Source organism: Euwallacea fornicatus, chromosome 26, assembly GCF_040115645.1.
Source record: "Euwallacea fornicatus isolate EFF26 chromosome 26, ASM4011564v1, whole genome shotgun sequence".
Classification (NCBI taxonomy): domain Eukaryota; kingdom Metazoa; phylum Arthropoda; class Insecta; order Coleoptera; family Curculionidae; genus Euwallacea; species Euwallacea fornicatus.
Window position 1 is genome coordinate 1,581,053 of NC_089566.1, and position 18,731 is coordinate 1,599,783.

Here is an 18,731-nt window from a genome sequence, read left to right on the forward strand (position 1 = left end):
ACCTATGAGTGTCCCCTTGGAGATGGACTAAACTTGTACTAGTTAAAGTAGATCGTTGCCTTAAAAGATAAAGAGGGTCTGTTTCATCATATGGGGTGTGAAAAGGAATGACTAAGGGATGCAAGAGTGGGAAGAATGTGGATGGTGTAGCGGTTTTTGAAGAAAAACAGATACGCGGAAATGACTCCGACATCTTGCAAGGGGTATTCCATTCCCAATCGTTGTCGAATAAAGAACTCTGACGTAAATTTGTGTTTTTTTTTAATTTTTTTTATAAGAAGGGAATATTCCTTCTGACATACATATATTGCACGTATTGAATAAATATTTCCTTAGAAGTACATAAAATTCACAGGAATGATGCACAGGATGAAATTATATTTATTTTTAAACACTTGAAGTTTCCTTAGTTTCATCTATAAATGGGTAGAACGCTGCACGAGTACGTAAAAATGTAGTCGGAGGAATATACGATCGAACGATATGAGTAGATACTCGGCATCGTTTTAACAATGCATCATCGATAACATTACGTCATGATTACTAGTAGCATTCGTCACGACTACACCGTAGCGAGTAGACAACATTTCACTAAGGACAAGTCTGAAAGCTTCCTGGTACGAGTCGCGATGACATTAACAAGAGAGACTTAAGCTACAGAACAATGACTAATGTAATAAGAAGCCATGCAATGAAAACCTAAGAAACCGCAGAACACCCAAATGAGCCGATTAGGAGAACTACGGATTACAACCTGGAGGGTGCCACCTCGCATGAGGATCCACGAAGCCTGCTGCTTGACAATGGCTGACCAGAGGACAAACTCAGCCAACACAAACAAGGAAGAAGACTTGACGAATTACATTCCTCTGGATTGATGGAATTTATTTCCAAAAATCTGGGTGAAACCTATCCGCAGCTAACTAGTGCTAAATAGCTCTGGCTGCAATTTTACCTTCGCTTCATTCATACCACCAATTCATCCCCTGACATAACGAAGGGAAAAACTTTACTATTTCCAAACCGATAACCCGTAAAAGAAACAGCCGATGAAGAAAGAGGCGTTGAAGAGGACACAAGAGGGTAAAACGGCCCCGTGTCGGCCGAGCAAGTCAGATCACAGGAACGCCGCTGACTCATAATTAGTCGCTCACAAGGGTGCACTAAGGATAAAAAGGAGGCGAAAAATCTTGAAAAAGATCTTCCCAGATCAATAGAGGTGACAGTGTAAAAAGCGATAGTCCGCTTGGCTCTGCTATCTAAGATCGGAAGAGAACCAAAAACCCCAGAAAAAAAGGATATACAGGGTGTCAGGAAAATGACTTTCGTAAATTCAACTGATTAACATAATTTTGAATAAAAAAGTTCCTTACAACAAAAGAAAAGCTAATAGCTTTTTCAAAAGAAACTTTTAAGTTGGCAACCAAAAAGCTACAATGCGCTTAAAATTGTACGTATTTCACAGATCTTGATTATTTAACGTTAACTTTTTTAGCAAAAGCAATTAAAAACTTAATTAATAACTAATAATACAACTTAAGCGGCAACGCCGCGCTGAACCCTGAAAACCTGACCCTTAGAGGGTCGTCCAGGTTAACTTTGCCGGTAAAGTGATAAAGCATCGGATATGCTGCAAACAGGTAGGCCTGTTTACCGTGCCAATATCTGAGTTATACCAGTTATAGCCATCTGTGTTGCGTTACTCTGTGGTCATCTGCGTTTTATCCCATCTTATCTAACATACTGTTCTGTGGACAAGTGGAGCCCATTAGGACCCGGCGAGGAGAGACAAGATAAAACCACCCTTAGCTTTCATAATTGTCACGGACTGTAATTATTTTTAATATTTTAATGTGATCTCGTTATTCGTTCGAATGCTTTCTCTCTCACGACACGTAACAACTCACCCGCCAAGTTAATTTGTTAGAAAATGTGCATCTTCAATTGCGTGCTATAATGTGGTATTTACGTGATGGAGTTCCTGCACACCTAAGCCGTACAGTCGTCGAGCACTTAAAACAGAATTTTGAAGACACATGGAAAGGAGGAAATGGCCCCAATCATTGGGCGTAACGTAACATTTTATTCTAATTACAGATGACAACAATAATTTAAAGGTAAGTTGCCTTTGAAAATAATGAAATACAAATCATGTAATGTTTGAATTTTAACTGAAAATTTATCGGCCCCTAAAAACCCATGTGTAAACGCATACCTAGTTTAAGCGGCTAATTAGGGTGCTATCGGAATTAATTAAACACGACGCAACGTTGCCAATTTTCAAAAGATGAATTTTTTTGTATGAGCACAGACTCATAGATCTTTAAAATACGGAGTTTCTTTAGTGGGTAAAAGTCCCACACAAGCTAGTAGAATGGACTCCAGTACCGCCCAGATTTGGTTTTCCCTGAGCCCCCCCCCCCCAATAAACATGCACCGTAGCGAGTAGGCAACGTGAATTTTTTTCGGATTTTTCCCTTGCATGCTTAGATTACGACTTTCCAAACGACGACACTGGACAAGATAAGACACTAAGGGATGAGGCAGATAAGTCATGGGACAGATAAACAAACTTTTAGCTGTTTTAATCGACAGTACACGATGAACAGTTGCATGGAGCTATTCTTAAATTAATCGGGTAATCGTTCATGCACGCGGAAAGTAGAAGACAAATTATTTATTTCTTTACTTATATTTGATATACCGTGCGACTCTAAACTACCATGCTGCCGAAAACTTATGCGATGAAAGATTTTTTGAAACTCAACTGGCAAATACCTAAGGACTGAACAGAGAATTTACTACCCAAGAGAATGTCGGGGTTGTCTTAGTGTATGTGAAGACACACATTTGGAAATTATTCAATCAGCAATGGAACAACCTCAACAAGCCTCGGGTACGGCACTGCAATGCGAGGTCAGTTCTGCCACTGTAAAAAATGTGTTGAAAAAAATTACATTTTTACAAACTGAAAAATTAACAAGAGTAACGGATTCCGATAGACGTATTCAGTTTGGCGAATAGTCGAGAGAATGATTCAGAATAACCGATTTGTCCAGAACATTTGTTTTTGTAATGAGTGTACGTGTGGCAGGAATCCTGGAAACCACGTCGTGAGACCACTATTCTTGGAAGAGAATCTACACGAAAAGCTGTATCCGAATTTTCTGGTCGATCTGATTACTCCTCAAATTATTGAAATTGTAGAAAATAAGCCCGACAGGTGTTTAATTAGTATGATGTAATTACGTTCCAACAAGATAGTGCTCCTCCCCACTATACTCTACCAGTACGTAAGTTTCTGAATGAAAATTTTATGGGAAAGTGAATTGGGTGAGGTGGTCCAATTGAATGGGCTCCAAGATTTCCTGATCTGACGGCTCTGGACTTTTTTTACGGGGCAATATCAAGTCGAGGGTTTTTGTTACTCGGCCAAAGAATTTGGCAGAAGAGCGATATTGAATTACGGAAGTTTGCAGATCTATTACCTTAAAAGCTTCGTTAATGTAAAGCAGGAATTTTTTAACGGATTACATTTTTATTAAGCGCAAAATGGCGCCCATTTCGCACATTTGATCTTACTAATTTCCTACCAACAAACAATGTTTTTTTAAAATTGTTTACGTACTATTTAACTGGGTTTGTATTGCATTTTTACATATATTTTTTTCCATTTATAGCTCTTTTTCTCAAAAATTAGTTGATCGATTTTAAATCGCTGTGCACCATTAAATTTAGTTTTGCAATATCTTTAATTTGAGGTACCACTTGATCCATGTTTCATCTTAAAAAAATCGGTGAGTTTACCCTACCGGCGACGTTAGATGCACTAAGAAAAAGTCGTCAAAAGATCATATTTTTTGTTATTTTTCATGTTCTTTCTATTTTTTTTTTATAAAAATTTAACAGGGTGGGGAGATGACAATTTAGATCGACAAGATATTAAGGAACAAGAAGAACTATTTAATCTTTGTTAATTCAAGACTGTCACTTTCTTTCTATAGATGTAATTATTGTGTGCACAGAAGAAACATTTTGTTATACTTTATTTTTATATAATTAAGTGAACTTTCTGTTTTTAATATGTCTAATGTTCCATTTCTCAACTTTCTACGGATGCCTTATGCAATGTAATATATTCCTTCGCCATAGCAAAATCTCCTCAATGTCTAAGCGAAACGATGCGAACATTGAGTGCGTGCTGCGTATGGATACACGAGGGGTATTCGTCTGGTGAGTATTCGTACTTACCATCACGCGATACTGTACGTATTTGTACAATGCTGTAGTATATTGGTAAAAAAATATTAGAGTCTGCAAATATTTGACATATAAATGTGTTGGAAGAATTACCATGCGATTGTTCAGTGTTTCCAATTTGAGCGAAAATTACATTAAAATACAAATTTTAAATCGGACACCCTGTATAATTTAGGTCTTAAAGTCCATATTGGGTTTTTGGCACCTCTCGCAGCGTTGCCAGTTTTTATTGCCGGGGGAATAAATTTTAGGCTATGCATGAGGCCACGCATCACGATTCCACGAACACGAATGACGAACGAAACTCGAACGCGGAAAAAAGACGGTCTGACGTCTCGTACTGCATCAGCTACGAGCCGTGATACGCCCGTCTCCTCTCTTCCAATTTTCCATTTTATTTTAATTTAAAGTCTGTCTATTAGTGTATGTCCATAAATAAAAAAATAAATATGTTCAGTTGGTTAACACGAGACAGCAACAAACAGGAAGTATATAACAATGTGTTAGAAGGATTGAAAGATATTTACAAGCATAAATTATTGCCTTTGGAAGAACACTACCATTTCCATGAATTCCATAGCCCCAAATTGGAAGATTCCGATTTTGAAGCCAAACCGATGATTCTACTTGTTGGACAATATTCAACAGGTAAAACAACTTTTATTAAATATTTACTGGAAAGGGAGTTTCCTGGAATTCGCATTGGACCTGAACCCACAACTGACAGGTTCATAGCTGTGATGCATGATGAGAAAGAAGGAATAATTCCTGGTAATGCCTTAGTGGTTGACCCAAAACGCCAGTTTCGACCACTTTCTAAATTTGGAAATGCATTTTTAAATCGCCTTCAATGTTCACTGGTTAATTCTCCAGTATTAAAGAATATTTCCATAGTGGATACTCCTGGAATCTTGTCAGGTGAAAAACAAAGAGTTGATAGAGGCTATGACTTTACTGGAGTACTTGAATGGTTTGCTGAAAGAGTAGACAGAATAATTTTGCTATTTGATGCCCATAAGCTAGATATCTCTGATGAGTTCAGACGTTCAATTGAGGCTCTCCGAGGGCATGATGACAAAATTCGTATTGTTTTGAATAAAGCTGATATGGTAGACCACCAACAGCTGATGAGAGTGTATGGAGCACTTATGTGGTCATTAGGGAAAGTGCTGCAAACTCCAGAGGTTGCCAGGGTATATATTGGTTCATTTTGGGATCAAACTTTAAGATACGATGTGAACAGAAGATTATTTGAAGATGAAGAACAAGATTTATTTAAGGATTTACAGTCTTTACCTCGAAATGCAGCATTAAGGAAGTTGAATGACCTAATTAAGAGAGCCAGACTGGCCAAAGTCCACGCCTATATTATAGCAGAACTTAGAAAAGAGATGCCTTCTGTTTTTGGAAAGGATTCTAAGAAAAAAGACTTAATTAAAAACTTGTCCCAAATATATGATAAATTACAAAGAGAACATCAAATATCCCAAGGGGATTTTCCAGAAATAAAGAAAATGCAGGAAGTTTTGATCAACATGGACTTTACCAAATTCAATCCTATTAAGCCCAAATTGTTAGAGATTGTCGATAGAATGTTAGCTGATGATATTTCTAAATTGATGGCAATGATTCCACTTGAAAACACCACTACTAACAATGCAAATAATGGACATGTTTCTGGTGGGGCATTTAATAATGTTGAAGATACAGCATCACCCTTTGGTTATAAACGTGGAGAGGGAATAGATGCTGGAGCTGGAGAACATGACTGGATTGTAAACAGAGAAAAACACAGATATGATGATGTGTTTTACCAATTGAATCCCGTGGATGGAAAGGTGTCTGGCATGGGTAAGCTTCCTTATTTTAAAATATTTAGTTTCTTAAATATGAACACCATAAAACTTTGTTGTGGAGAGACTATGTTTTATTCAAAATTTATCCTTTGTCACTTATTAGTACAATCTGTTGTTACAGTTAATAATATTTTGAGTCTAAAATCCATTGAATATAAGAATGTTATTAATGCTTATCATTGGCCTACCATTTACAGCTTATCTACAGCTTCAGATGACTCAAGCAAAATCTAGGAATATCCAATTAGAAAGATCTTATAAGTGTAGGAAATTTTAGAAATGATTACAGGTTAAATTTTCTTTACACTTAGTATATTGTTATACACTTTATTTAAAAAGTTGATAAACCCAAAATGAGGATATAAATAAGTGTACCATCACATGAGCAGTCATTGAAAAATTTAATATCAATATTTTAATTTTTACAATCTAATTAATGTGATGCAAAGTTGGTCCCAAATGGAAATGTTACAGAATCAGATATGTTTTTCCTTATGGGCATCATATTGGAATTTTTCTATTTAGACTGCAACTGTAAATGTAGATAAACCTTACTTGCAAAGAGTTGACCAAAAAATCTTAGAAAATAGTCATAACATTCTTAAGAAAAACATTTTTCTTCAAAATTTGCATATTTCAAAGAAATTTTGCTCTATATTTAGATTTGTTATAAAAAAAGTGTCTTAACAATATCCCAGTTTTATATTTCTTTAATGAGTACTTTTTATAATATTACAAGAAAATACAAAGAAATTTGAAACATTTGGTTTTTTCGGAAATGACTCCGGAAGTATTGGGAATTTATGCAACCTTAAAGCAGATTCTCAATCAATAGTGTGTATCCAAGTTTGCTTTAATATAAACGACCGCCTATGGCTTCAAATAACCAAGATACTTATGGTTGAGCTGAAAATATGGGCATTCAGTATTAAGAACAACCCTACAGGTAGGCATCTACATGTAATTTGTATGTTGCAATTCCTCTTTGGCTACTAAATGCATTTAACTAGCTTTTTTGGTAGATTATAATATTGGTATTTTTGGTTTCATTTGCACTGAAAGGAAGTGAAGCAAACTAATTTAATTCTTCACAGTAGCGATTATATTAGGTAACATTTATCAAATGAACTTTTCAAGCAGATATAGTAGAATACTTATATTGCTGATATGTATTATGGGAGCTTTAGATATGAAACTGTGTCATCCATGTTCATGACTGTATCATTGTTGATTAAAGTAGATAAATAAGCTCTACTTACTGATCAAAGTTCATCTTATCAATTACAAGAAAACTTCAGTTAACTATTTTTCAATTATTAAACACACCTTAATAATTCATCTGCTCCTAAAATAAGTAGAATATAAATCAAATGAAATAATATCTAATACATATTTATACGTTTGGGCTGCTTATCCGATCTTACTTATCATAATGATCTATACAAATTGAATGAAAAAAATCAATTCAAATGTGTATAACAAAAAGGCTGGCAAACTATTCTTGTCAGCAAGTATGGCGTCACATCATGGGACGGATTAAGCATCTAGCTCAGTATCTCTCAGATGAGTTCCTCCTAATACCAAGTTGCAATGTATCTATTACAAACCCAAAATTATAGAATGAACTCATTCAGTCACTTGTTATATAATAATTCTCAAATGTTCAACTGCATACATTCTTATTTTTACATTTCTTCCTTCCACAGTAACACATTATTGCGTCATCATTTGCCTTTATCGCCCACATCAAATCTTCAAAGTTTGCATTTTCCTGTGGGTCACTCTTTTAAGCGTTAATAGTGGTTAATTCAACAAAATAAAATTGTAATGAAATGAATAAAATTCTCCATCTCGCTGATCTGATGTCGCCGCTACGGCTTTGCTCGTGTGGTTCGGTAACCATTTACATAGCAAAATTACTTATTTTTATAAAGTAATGGTTGAGAAAAATGGAATAGCATTCTGAGCGTGAAAATAGAAGAAATGTCCACAGCAAACAATTGCCGACATTCCACTAAAGTAGTGTCTTGTTTTGGTCTGAAACCTGCCCTACATTAGTGGGCTTGAGACGTCATTTTATCATCGGAGATGCGCCGTACTCTCGTGGAAACAGTGCATATAAGACGTACGGAAGAATTCATGAGGGGGGGACGTCATTTCTTCAGGTTTGCTCGACATGGATTAGTTTTCATTTGCCAAAAAGAGCAAGACAAAACCGTAAAAAGCAAAATTCCACTTCTAGGTTGTTGATGTCACCACCATGTTGCATATCATGTTGATTTCTCCATTGGTTTTTGTAATTTAATGACTCGGATTGCCCGATTAGTTGGATGCGTCGATCACTTGGATCACTGTGTGCCGTTCGTTTATTATGCTTCGTAACAATACGATTTGATCACGGCGTGAAAAGCGAACCAAACTGAGCTTGTGAAAAATGGCAAAGCGAGTGGGACCACAAGTAAACTGTGACTACGTTGGAAAGCTACCATAAAGTAGTCAACATCACTAGATATTTATATCTCGCAACAGTTTATAATTTTATAGTGACGGTCCTGACACTTTCAATGCCAGATCTACTCGATGGCGTTTCTGAAATGAATGCCTGCTCCAAGCATTCGATTAACTGATCAATTTATTGATTTTCTTTTTTTAGTGAACATTTTGAAATTTACTTATGTTTCAAAATTTGAAAGAAATACAAAGAAGAAAGTTTCTTAATTGCTTATTTTCCGTCCATATGTCAATTTTACATTTTTTGCCTTTCTGCATTTTCGATCATAGACAGTTTGTATCATTCATAAGTCGAATAAAAAAACACATCCAGCATAATAAAGTTAAAAAAAAAAACAAATTGTCCTGAAACCTATAGGATTTTTGACCTCTGACTCCTGGAAACACTGATTGGCTGAAATGCCGTTTTCTGAGTCCAATTTTGATCGTTCTTCTCTGCTCGGTGGAATTTAATACGACCATGTGACTAAAATGTCAACCCCTCTTCTCTTTTCACTTTTTGTCAATTTTTTAACGTTTGTTTATTTTTTAAATTTTAAGTCACGTGTAGCGCAAAATGGTCAATTAGTTTTTGAAAAAAACGGCAATAAATTTGATAAAAAAAATTCAATACAAATTCAATTAAATAGTGCGCAAATAATGAAAAAACTTATTTGTTAATAGGGAATTGGTTTGTTTTTAAATTTATTCTCATAAATGCTTTTTGGTTAAAAAAAAAACAAAAAATAAAAAGATAAATAAAAATAATCGAATACTGTTTGTGAGCACAAAATCGAAAATAAACTTATTTCCAATCAAGAAACAAGTTTTTTTGTCGTTTGCGAACTATTTGTCTGAGTTTGTATTGCTTTTTTTGCCAGATTTATACCTATTTTTGTTAAAAACTAATTGATTGATTTTGAATCGAAGTTCACCATTGAATATAGTTTTGAAAGACGTTTAATTCGAGGTGGCACTTGATCCGTCTTTCAATTTTTTTTAAAATCGGCCATTTTGTGCTATCGGTGACGTAAGCAACATTAAAAAAATAAACAAACGTCAAAAGGTAACACGGGGAGCGTGGATGGAATTGGGGCCACACTGTATGTTGCACGTTGACCCACAAGAAACATGCGTGAACGTAATCAAATGTATATATTGAAGGAGATGAACTAAGGCATTGACCCTTTCACTGCCAAATATGAATTTAATTGAAGATTTTAATAAAGTTATAAGAAAATTTTAATTTAACTTAACTCGATCATAAACCATGGATTTGTACTATTTATAAAAAATAACGAAACCAACTAATCTGGGTAAGTCATAGTCGTATTTTTTCTCTACTCCCTCTTCATTCGATTTCGACTGTCACCGATGAGTTCGGCTTACATTTGGTTAGCGTGCGATCTACCCGCAATGAAATCTTGCTTAAGGTCACCTATAAAGAGAAAATCTACGTACACATGCAAATCAGCGCACTGCTCATGCGTCGACGACTTTCATTAACATTCACATGCTTGCTTCAACTGTATATTTATTTTAATAATTACATCCACGGAGTCGTCTATAGCCCTTGAGTTACTTGCAACTGAACGTTGTAGTGTAAGTGAGCATGCATGCTCTAATTGACTCCGTGACTTTGTCTTTGAGTGGCGAACGCCCCCGAAGTTTGGTTCACGCTCGTTTATCGTATATATTGACTGACGAACGTTCGCGTTACGGTGAGTTAGGTGGAGCATGCATGCTCCACTTGACAGTCGATTTTCGAATGAACCCTTGAACGACCGATCATAAAATGGAAATTCGGGGTGTTACAAATACAATTATCGTAATGCAGTGTTGGCTTTGGGCATTACATTACAACGATCGGTTCAAATTACCGAGCATTAACACAGAGCTGAAAAATATTGCTAATTTTCTAACGCTTCACTGAATAATCCCTGTATAATTTTTGAATAATGAATAACTTTTAATTTCAAATTTCTCAAAGAGCCTCCTTGTTAAATTTTATGCAAAAAATATTCATGTACTTAACTTGGTGTGTGGGCACCATGTACATCGTCGTAGTTAGGTACCTGCTCTTCGTTTTACTCTTACATCAATACAAAGCAAAAAGTTCCGCTCTCGTTATCAGTGTAATTAAATCGTGAATTTCAAAAAGCGATTTTTGTTACTTAATGCACTTAAGTCAGAGGTGGAAACGAGCGAGTTTGGAAATTCACGATTCAACTACAGCCGAAATGTTTTCGAATTTTTACTCTTACTGGTTCAATCAATCGGGTTTATTAATATACATTGTAAAAAGGAAAAGGACGTCACTAATCACTCCTCTGTTTTACTGATCAATAAGCTGAAATAATATTATCTGATTCCTTGTTTTTTAGCCGTTTTGAACGCACCACCTACTCTCATAGGAACTTGGACAAAAAAAAAGCATTTTTGGTCCTTAAAAAGATGTAAGCAGCTTAGTTAACTAAATACAAGACTTTTTTGTTGCGTTTTCATTGCTTCGTGTACAAGTTTATGTACTTTTGAATCCGTAAATTTATATTGTCAGCAGCTGAAAATATGTCAAAAACCACCGACTTGCACGTGTGTGTTAATGTTTGCACGCCTCTATCACCTAGAGGTAGCAATTTCAGAATGCGGCATCATATAAAGTTACGGGATCTATAGTTACAAGAGCGTAGTAAAATACTTGAACGCGAATATCATGTGTTTGTCTTGTTTGCATAACGAACTCAGAACTACATGAACATTTAAATCACCTCACTTGGGCAGTACTTTTGCTCATATTGTAATATTCATATTTGTTGGCTTTATTATTGAGAGGACATTTATTATTGTTGATATTTTATTATTGTCGTCGGCCTAAAGTGTTATCCTGTTCAGTCTATTTTGACCGATATTACAGGAGAGGTAGGGAGCGATATTTCCAAAGAGAATGTTCGAAATAAAATAAAAATGCATATAGCACAAATACTCATCTCCATCTATTATGATTATACAGGGTGAGTCGGGAGGATCGTGCCAAACTTCAGGAGCGTATTGCACATGAAAAATAAATGTAAAAAAACTCAAATGTTGTTATCCGATTTTCGTTTGTTTACAAGTTATAGCGTAAATAAAATTAAAACAGAAAATTTAAAAAAATTATAAATTTCATAAGAAATTCCATAAATGAACGTTTGGATATCATAGTAAATGTTCAAAAATATTGTAAACGTGTGGTGTGATATGATTGAAAGTTATTTAATTGGCCCTTTTATTTTGGAGAATCACTCCTCACGGGACAACGCTACTTGAATTTCCTTTCAAATGAATTGCAGAGACTTTTTGAGGATGTTCCTTTAAACATCCGAATCCAAATGTACTATCAGCAGGATGGAGCTCCCGCACGTTCTGCTCGACAGGTTAAGCAACATTTAGACGAAACGTTTCCTGGACGTTGGATTGGTCGTGGTGGCCCTATTAGTTGGCCTCCAAGATCTCCAGACCTCACACCACTAGATTATTGTTTGTGGTGTTGGTTTAAAACTGAAGTGTACAGAGTAAAAGTGGACACTCAAGATGCACTAATTCAACGCATTAGAAATGCTGCAGCTGCCATTAAAGAAAGACATGAAACGATCAGGAGCGCAACGAATGCTCTTCATAGACGAAGCCGAAAATGTTTAGAAGTTAATGGCAATATTTTTGAACATTTACTATGATATCCAAACGTTCATTTATGGAATTTCTTATGAAATTTATAATTTTTTTAAATTTTATGTTTTAGTTTTATTTACGCTATAACTTGTAAACAAACGAAAATCGGATAACAACATTTGAGTGTTTTTACATTTATTTTTCACGTACAACACGCTCTTGAAGTTTGGCACGATCCTCCCGACTCACCCTGTATTTTAAGTGTTTTTCTTCGATGGTTAGTCAAAAGATATTAAAAAAAAAAACGTTTAAATGAGTAAAAAATGCAATTTCAGAGGTATTTTTCGTCCCCGGGGAGTGAAAAAATGAGGACTTTAATCCTAAATTTACGAAAGCCAAGTTTTGTTGATATCTTTAAGTCGATGCAGCTGAGCTATTATTGGTTGTTGGAAAACATTGTATGTCTGAAAAGGTTAATCAATGTTATACTAAATAAAACACATTTATCAGATTCGTTCTGGCCGCCGTCAATTTCGAGATATCGTACAAGTTTGCTTTTTTTTCTTTAATTAGAAAAGTAGCAGATTTCGGGCTCGTGAAAAGGGAATTTTTGAAAGCTTTCAAGTTATCCCAATAATCACGTAGCTATTTTTCAAAATGACGAACCCGCATCTATTATTTTTTATTTAAATTTAACCTAATTAGTGTGCCATAAGATCAGCATTATTTTCACAAAAGGCGATGATTAAAATGCTTCATTTGGGCCAAAAATTCCTTTTTTTTTTGGTAGAACATTGATTTTACAAAGTTTAATATTTTTATATCGAATTGTATTAGCTGAAAAATGCAATTTCGTTAATAACCACCTCAAAAAATTTTAATAAATTAATTTTTTCATACAAAATTGCAATTTTTAGTTCACAGGAATTGTGTAAATCTTCAAATTTGGAATTAAACGCGAAAATATAGCTTTTATTATGCCATTTAAATAATAACTATGGGGTCATTTGTATCGCTCTATGGCTTAGAAAATAACTTTTTAAAGCAGCTAGAATCCACTATTTTCTCCGTTAGGAAAAAAGCACATTTATATCATTCCTCGTAAATTTGAGGTGTCAGTAAAACCCTGACGAGCATGTCTTATTCAGGTAAGAATCCCCATAACTCTTCGATTTTTACTGCGACCTCTAACAACTAAGTTGCATTGACTTAAGTAAATCGACAAAATTTGATGTAAAATACCTAATAATACAAGAAAAAACGAAGGTTTCAAATTGGTCTCTGAAACTGGTATTATTCCGCCATTTAAGCGAGTTTGCAGCTCTGCTAATCCACGAGATTCCTTTAATAGTGATCTAAAAAGGTTCACTCTGTATACTCAGAAAATAAGAACAGATGGTATGACAGCATTTTCATTTTTAATGGTTTAAAAGTTTAAACCGTTAAGTACCCATTAACGACCGTTTGCATCATAAGTTCAGTTGGAATTTTAAATATTTAAATTTGGCGTATTTAGATTTAGGCCAGGGATTCGTCTGTGCTTTGAAATATTTATAGCGACTACTTAACAACCCTCATAACACCTCTTCACTACACGATGCACTGATTTACTACTTTTTTCTTTAAAAAAATTTAAGTAAATAAGTACCCGTTTTTAACCCGATACACGCCTACAGGGTGACCCAAAAGTGCATTATGTGTTAGAGTTTTGGACCAAATAGGTAACAACAAGGGACTTTTTCTGATTTGGAACGGTTACGAATTCTTTATTGCAAGTACTCTTATCAGCTTGATAACGGGCTAAATACTTGTTCTGCTAGACTGATTATTTTAAACGTAATATTCTTTCCGCACTAGTAACTTTGGACAACCTTAGAAGTACTAGATTTTACTACGATTTAAAGTATTAAATACGAGATTCCGCAATGTTAGAGATTAATTTTATCACAGTTAAAACTGATTGTACAGGGTGACAATTTACATTCTATTTCGGTTTCTGAATAATAAATCCAAACGCTGGAAAATGTTTAATATCACTTAACGTTATAGTCGTTTGATTGGAAATGTATTTATTTTGCAGCGGCAAAGGGGGAAATGGTGAAGTCGAAGTTGCCAAACTCCGTCTTGAGCAAAGTTTGGAAGTTAGCCGACGTCGACAAGGACGGCATGCTGGATAATGAAGAATTCGCCTTGGCCATGCATCTGATTAACATCAAAATCGAAGGAAATGATTTGCCGAGTGAGCTGCCTCTTCACTTGGTACCACCTTCGAAACGTTGAGTCATCGACAAAAGTTGATTCAAAGCCTTTAATATTGTTCATCCACAAGTGCTATTTATTTTTGTACATACCATATTTTTGAAAAATTCCAATCCAATTTTAATTAATGCCAAATTGTATACGTTTACTTTACCAGCGTAATCTGTTTAATAGCATATTGACTAGGTATAGTTCACCGCACGATTCTAGCGCTCCAAATATACATATTTTGTGTATGTTAAAACTGTGACAATTCGGTCACTTGTATTAGTCGACTCTGTTAAACGGCGGTCGTATATAATTTATTCACATTCTTTTCGTAGCATTAAACTCGAGCTTCAAACTTTATTAAACTAATCAATTTTATTGCGACAGCTTGTCAAATATAAGAAAAGGAAAGGGGAGAAAGCGATTATAGGAGCGACTTCTGTTGATACGTGTGATGGCCGGAGAGGAACCGCACTCGGAGAAAGAGATTAGGTGAACGGATCGTGAATTAAAACTCTAGTCCAGATACATGATTTTTTAAAGAGATCCTGTTCCACTATACAAACCTAGTTTGCTTGAACTACTGTCCCATTCAGAGTCACAAGCAAAGGGCCATCCAGTAGACGTGTCAAAATACTGTAAGCCAAGTCTCTGTTACGTTTGACGAGCTGCACTTACCAGGATTAAACCAGGTGATGTTAGGTCAATGCTATAATTTTGTGTTTGATTAATTTTTAGTATCAGCGGGTACTATTTGGATCTTTTTGCCTTCGAAAAACAAATGTTGCTTTAGTGCTGAATTTAACGTGCAGTACACCTCGCGACACTAGTGCTATGAAGTGTTTCCCCGCACATACCGCTGTGGCCAGCCCGAATTCTGCAACGTTGCCGGCGTGCTTCAAACGGCCAAGTTGCTCGATTGTTCAAAGTTTTCTGTCAAAATTATTTCAACTGTTTTTTTTTCTCAAAAATGAATAAACGTTTAATCAATGGAAGCTAAAATCAGAACCACGTTAAGTGGTGAAATCGGTACTCTTCTCGTGCAGAATAATAACCGAGCCGGTCGTGAAACATTCCAATTATGGTGGATCGTATGCATAAAAAACTTTTTTGATGCACGCGACAAGTCGGCAACATTGTGGAGCTCGGCCTTACCATAGCAGTAAATATATGCAGTATGGTAACTGACCCCACTGTGTCCTTTGTATATTAGAAATGTACGGTGGATCACGAAAATACTAGGACACTTACTAGAATTAATTTATTATTGGGTTTGATAGACTGCACTGAACGGGGAAGGAAAATTTAATTGCCAACAAATAGAATAAATCCTGCGTACCAATATTTAATAAATTAATATAAATAAACAACAGGCATGTACGGCTAAAGAAATAATAACAAACCAGTTTAAGCAACATTTTTATCAAATTAGAAAAATATTCAGACGCGTGTTTCAACGTAACGAAAAACGGCAATAGTTGCAATCTTTCTAAAAATTTATATTACGTATAAACTCCTTTTAATTTGCTATAAATCGTTTATCGATTTTAACCCACTCTTCAGTTAATACTCTTTTTAATGTTTCTTAATTCGAAATCTGATGTTGTCGAATTTAAACGCCTAGTTGATGCCACACGTTGTCAATACAGTTCAGATCCTGGGATTGCGGCGGTGTTTTCATCGCATTCGGACAATTATGCAACAATCATTCTTTCACTATTTGAACGCTGTCCTCAGTATGATTGTCTCGATAAAATTTAAACCGATCCAGAAATCCCGTTCCCTCAGTAATTTTCCTAAGGTTTTGCTTTAACAAGTTGAGATGATATATCTTATCCATTACTCCCTCAATAAAAACCAATTCGCCCTCACCTCGCGGAGATACACAGAACCTCCTCCGCGTTTTATCGTGGGACATAAATTGTTGTTCTTTAGCTCAGTGGTTGCTCTTCTGCAGGCCATTTGCTTACCACCAAATCTAAAAATGTTAAATTTAGGTTTATCACAAAAAATAACGTTGTTCCGGAAGTCCTCATCTTTAGAATTAGGTTCGGTGGAAAATTCAGATGGAACTTTTTGATTTTTCTTACTTACCCGGGGCTTTTTCCTGGCTACACGACCGTGGGAACAATGATCACGAATAAATAAATCTTCGAACGGTCTCCGTTGACACTTTCTTTCCATCAAATTTCTCCATTTCCGTTTACAACTTAGGGGCGCTTATTTTAGTATTTTCTCTTACTTTTCGCATAGTAAGTCTGTAATCTTGTTCGTTGAGAATTCGTGGACGGCCTAATTGCTTTAATGGCAAAAGTCAATCTTCATTTTTATGCTTCGATATTATGTCGCCATAGATTTACCATGGCAGTTATTTTTCGGTATGAATGACCTTTTTCGTAATTGAAAATCGCTAAGCATCTTAATTTCGAAATTAATGTTCTCCTCATTTGTAATGCGACCCATTTTTCACATAACAAATTGCAAAATAGTAAAAAAACTGTTTTCTTGCAAACAGCTAAGCAGCATCCGAACATTTTTGTGAGATTGAAATTATGCGAGAATTTATTAATTCAATAATTTCCTTTCGATTTCGATGGTTTTATTTGAAAATTAAGATTATTTTATGGTATGAAAAATATATTAGAAATTCGTTATTGAATACTCCTGTCGAATTCTTTCGAATATCCATTTAAAACGGTAAATATAATTAATAGATTTGCCGACCGAATATTTTTGTGATCTACTGTAGATCCGAGGAAACGTACTCTTTCACGTCACTAGTGTCGTCAGATGTGCGGTAAATCCTATTATTTTGTGTATTTATCTAGCATATATTCCTTATGTATACTTTCCCTGAACATGGTGCGATACTCCTAATTTTTATAATGTACGTTTAATATCAATTCTAAATACCTGATGTGATAGCTCTTGTCCGTATTGAGTAGGTATGATGTATAATTGTATGATATTCTGTAGATAAATGAACTTTAGTATTTGAAAATAATTTTATTCGTGTATCTAGGTATTGATTTTCTATTAAACGACATATACCTATAATTAATCTGCAAGTGATTCTTGAATTAATCTAAGGTGCACGCCATATTTAATTAATCTACAAGTTTAAGAAGCTCTTGCAGGAAATTTTCATTTGCTATTTGTACATCAGCATACATAATCCAATTCAGTTCATTTTAAATAACGCTCAAACGTAAAAAATATTCTTTATTTTAGTTATTTTGTTGTTACTTATCAGGTTCATTTTCCGAAATAAATATATCGTTGTTTTCATAAAATATATTATTTGCAAAGAAACGTCCCAGCGGTGTTTTATTTTGAACTTTTTTTAAAAACACTTAAAAATTCCTATGAGTTCGTGAAGTGGTTTAAACCAAGCTTTTCTTTCTTGAAAACACGGCTCAATGGATTTACCACAGGAACCTTGTGCAGCCATGGAACCTGTGGTTTACGCTTTTGTTATGGGGTCACGTTTGAAAAAATTACATTTTATTATCTACCTCAACTCTGTGGGTTTATGCTACGGTTCAGGGTTTTCCGTCGAGACTAGGTGCATTCTGTTTGCAAATAAAGCATAAATGAAGAGTGCTAAGGGATTCCTTCGACAAACGAAACCGCCAAAACGACAATTTGGTTTACAAAAACGGACTGCAGTTAATTCCACTTATTTCATATAATGACAGAATTTGTTGGTCTAAGTACGAAGAGGGAGATTGCTTAGATGGGCGGGTTACGAACTACGATTTTGATCACGTATCCGACTCCGCTCCAAGACGAAGAGAGGAAAAAAGAGAGCAAAATTACTTCAATTATCCCTTAAGTAGTAAACCCGAGGAATTCCAAACAGGGGCGCACTACCACCAGGAGCCTTTACGGGCTATGGCCGAGCCGGATGCCATAAATCGCGGCCATCGGGTGAATATCTATACGAGTCGTTCTTTTGGGAATGTTGCGCAGGCCCACCGAACCGCAGGTCGTAACAATAGTCCCAACGGAGAGCTTCTTTTTACGAGTAGCACATTTCCCAGCCATAAAGCACCCGTGGTTGTGGCCTGATAGGCACCGTGGTCTGGCACCCAGAGTGTATTCTCAGAATAAATATCAAAGCACATGGGCGTAACTTAAGGGACGAAACTACAAATAACTAACAACTAACAAAGTAAACTACATCAAAAAACCAATAACTTAAAGCCCCTAACAAAGACTTGACTATTA

The 18,731-nt window shown here is 35.4% G+C and overlaps 1 protein-coding gene across 2 annotated transcripts; it reads left to right on the forward strand.

Moving 5' to 3' along the window:
* Positions 1-4,551: 4,551 nt before the first annotated feature.
* On the forward strand, positions 4,552-17,813 carry Past1 (putative achaete scute target 1). 2 transcript variants are annotated; one of them, XM_066296764.1, is made up of 3 exons: positions 4,552-6,111; positions 10,991-11,062; positions 14,335-17,813. In XM_066296764.1, the coding sequence occupies exons 1-3, from the start codon at positions 4,686-4,688 to the stop codon at positions 14,532-14,534; spliced, it is 1,698 nt and encodes a 565-aa protein (XP_066152861.1). In that variant the 5' UTR covers positions 4,552-4,685; the 3' UTR covers positions 14,535-17,813. The 2 variants fall into 2 exon arrangements, with proteins under 2 accessions (XP_066152861.1, XP_066152862.1); XM_066296765.1 differs by lacking the exon at positions 10,991-11,062.
* Positions 17,814-18,731: the final 918 nt, after the last annotated feature.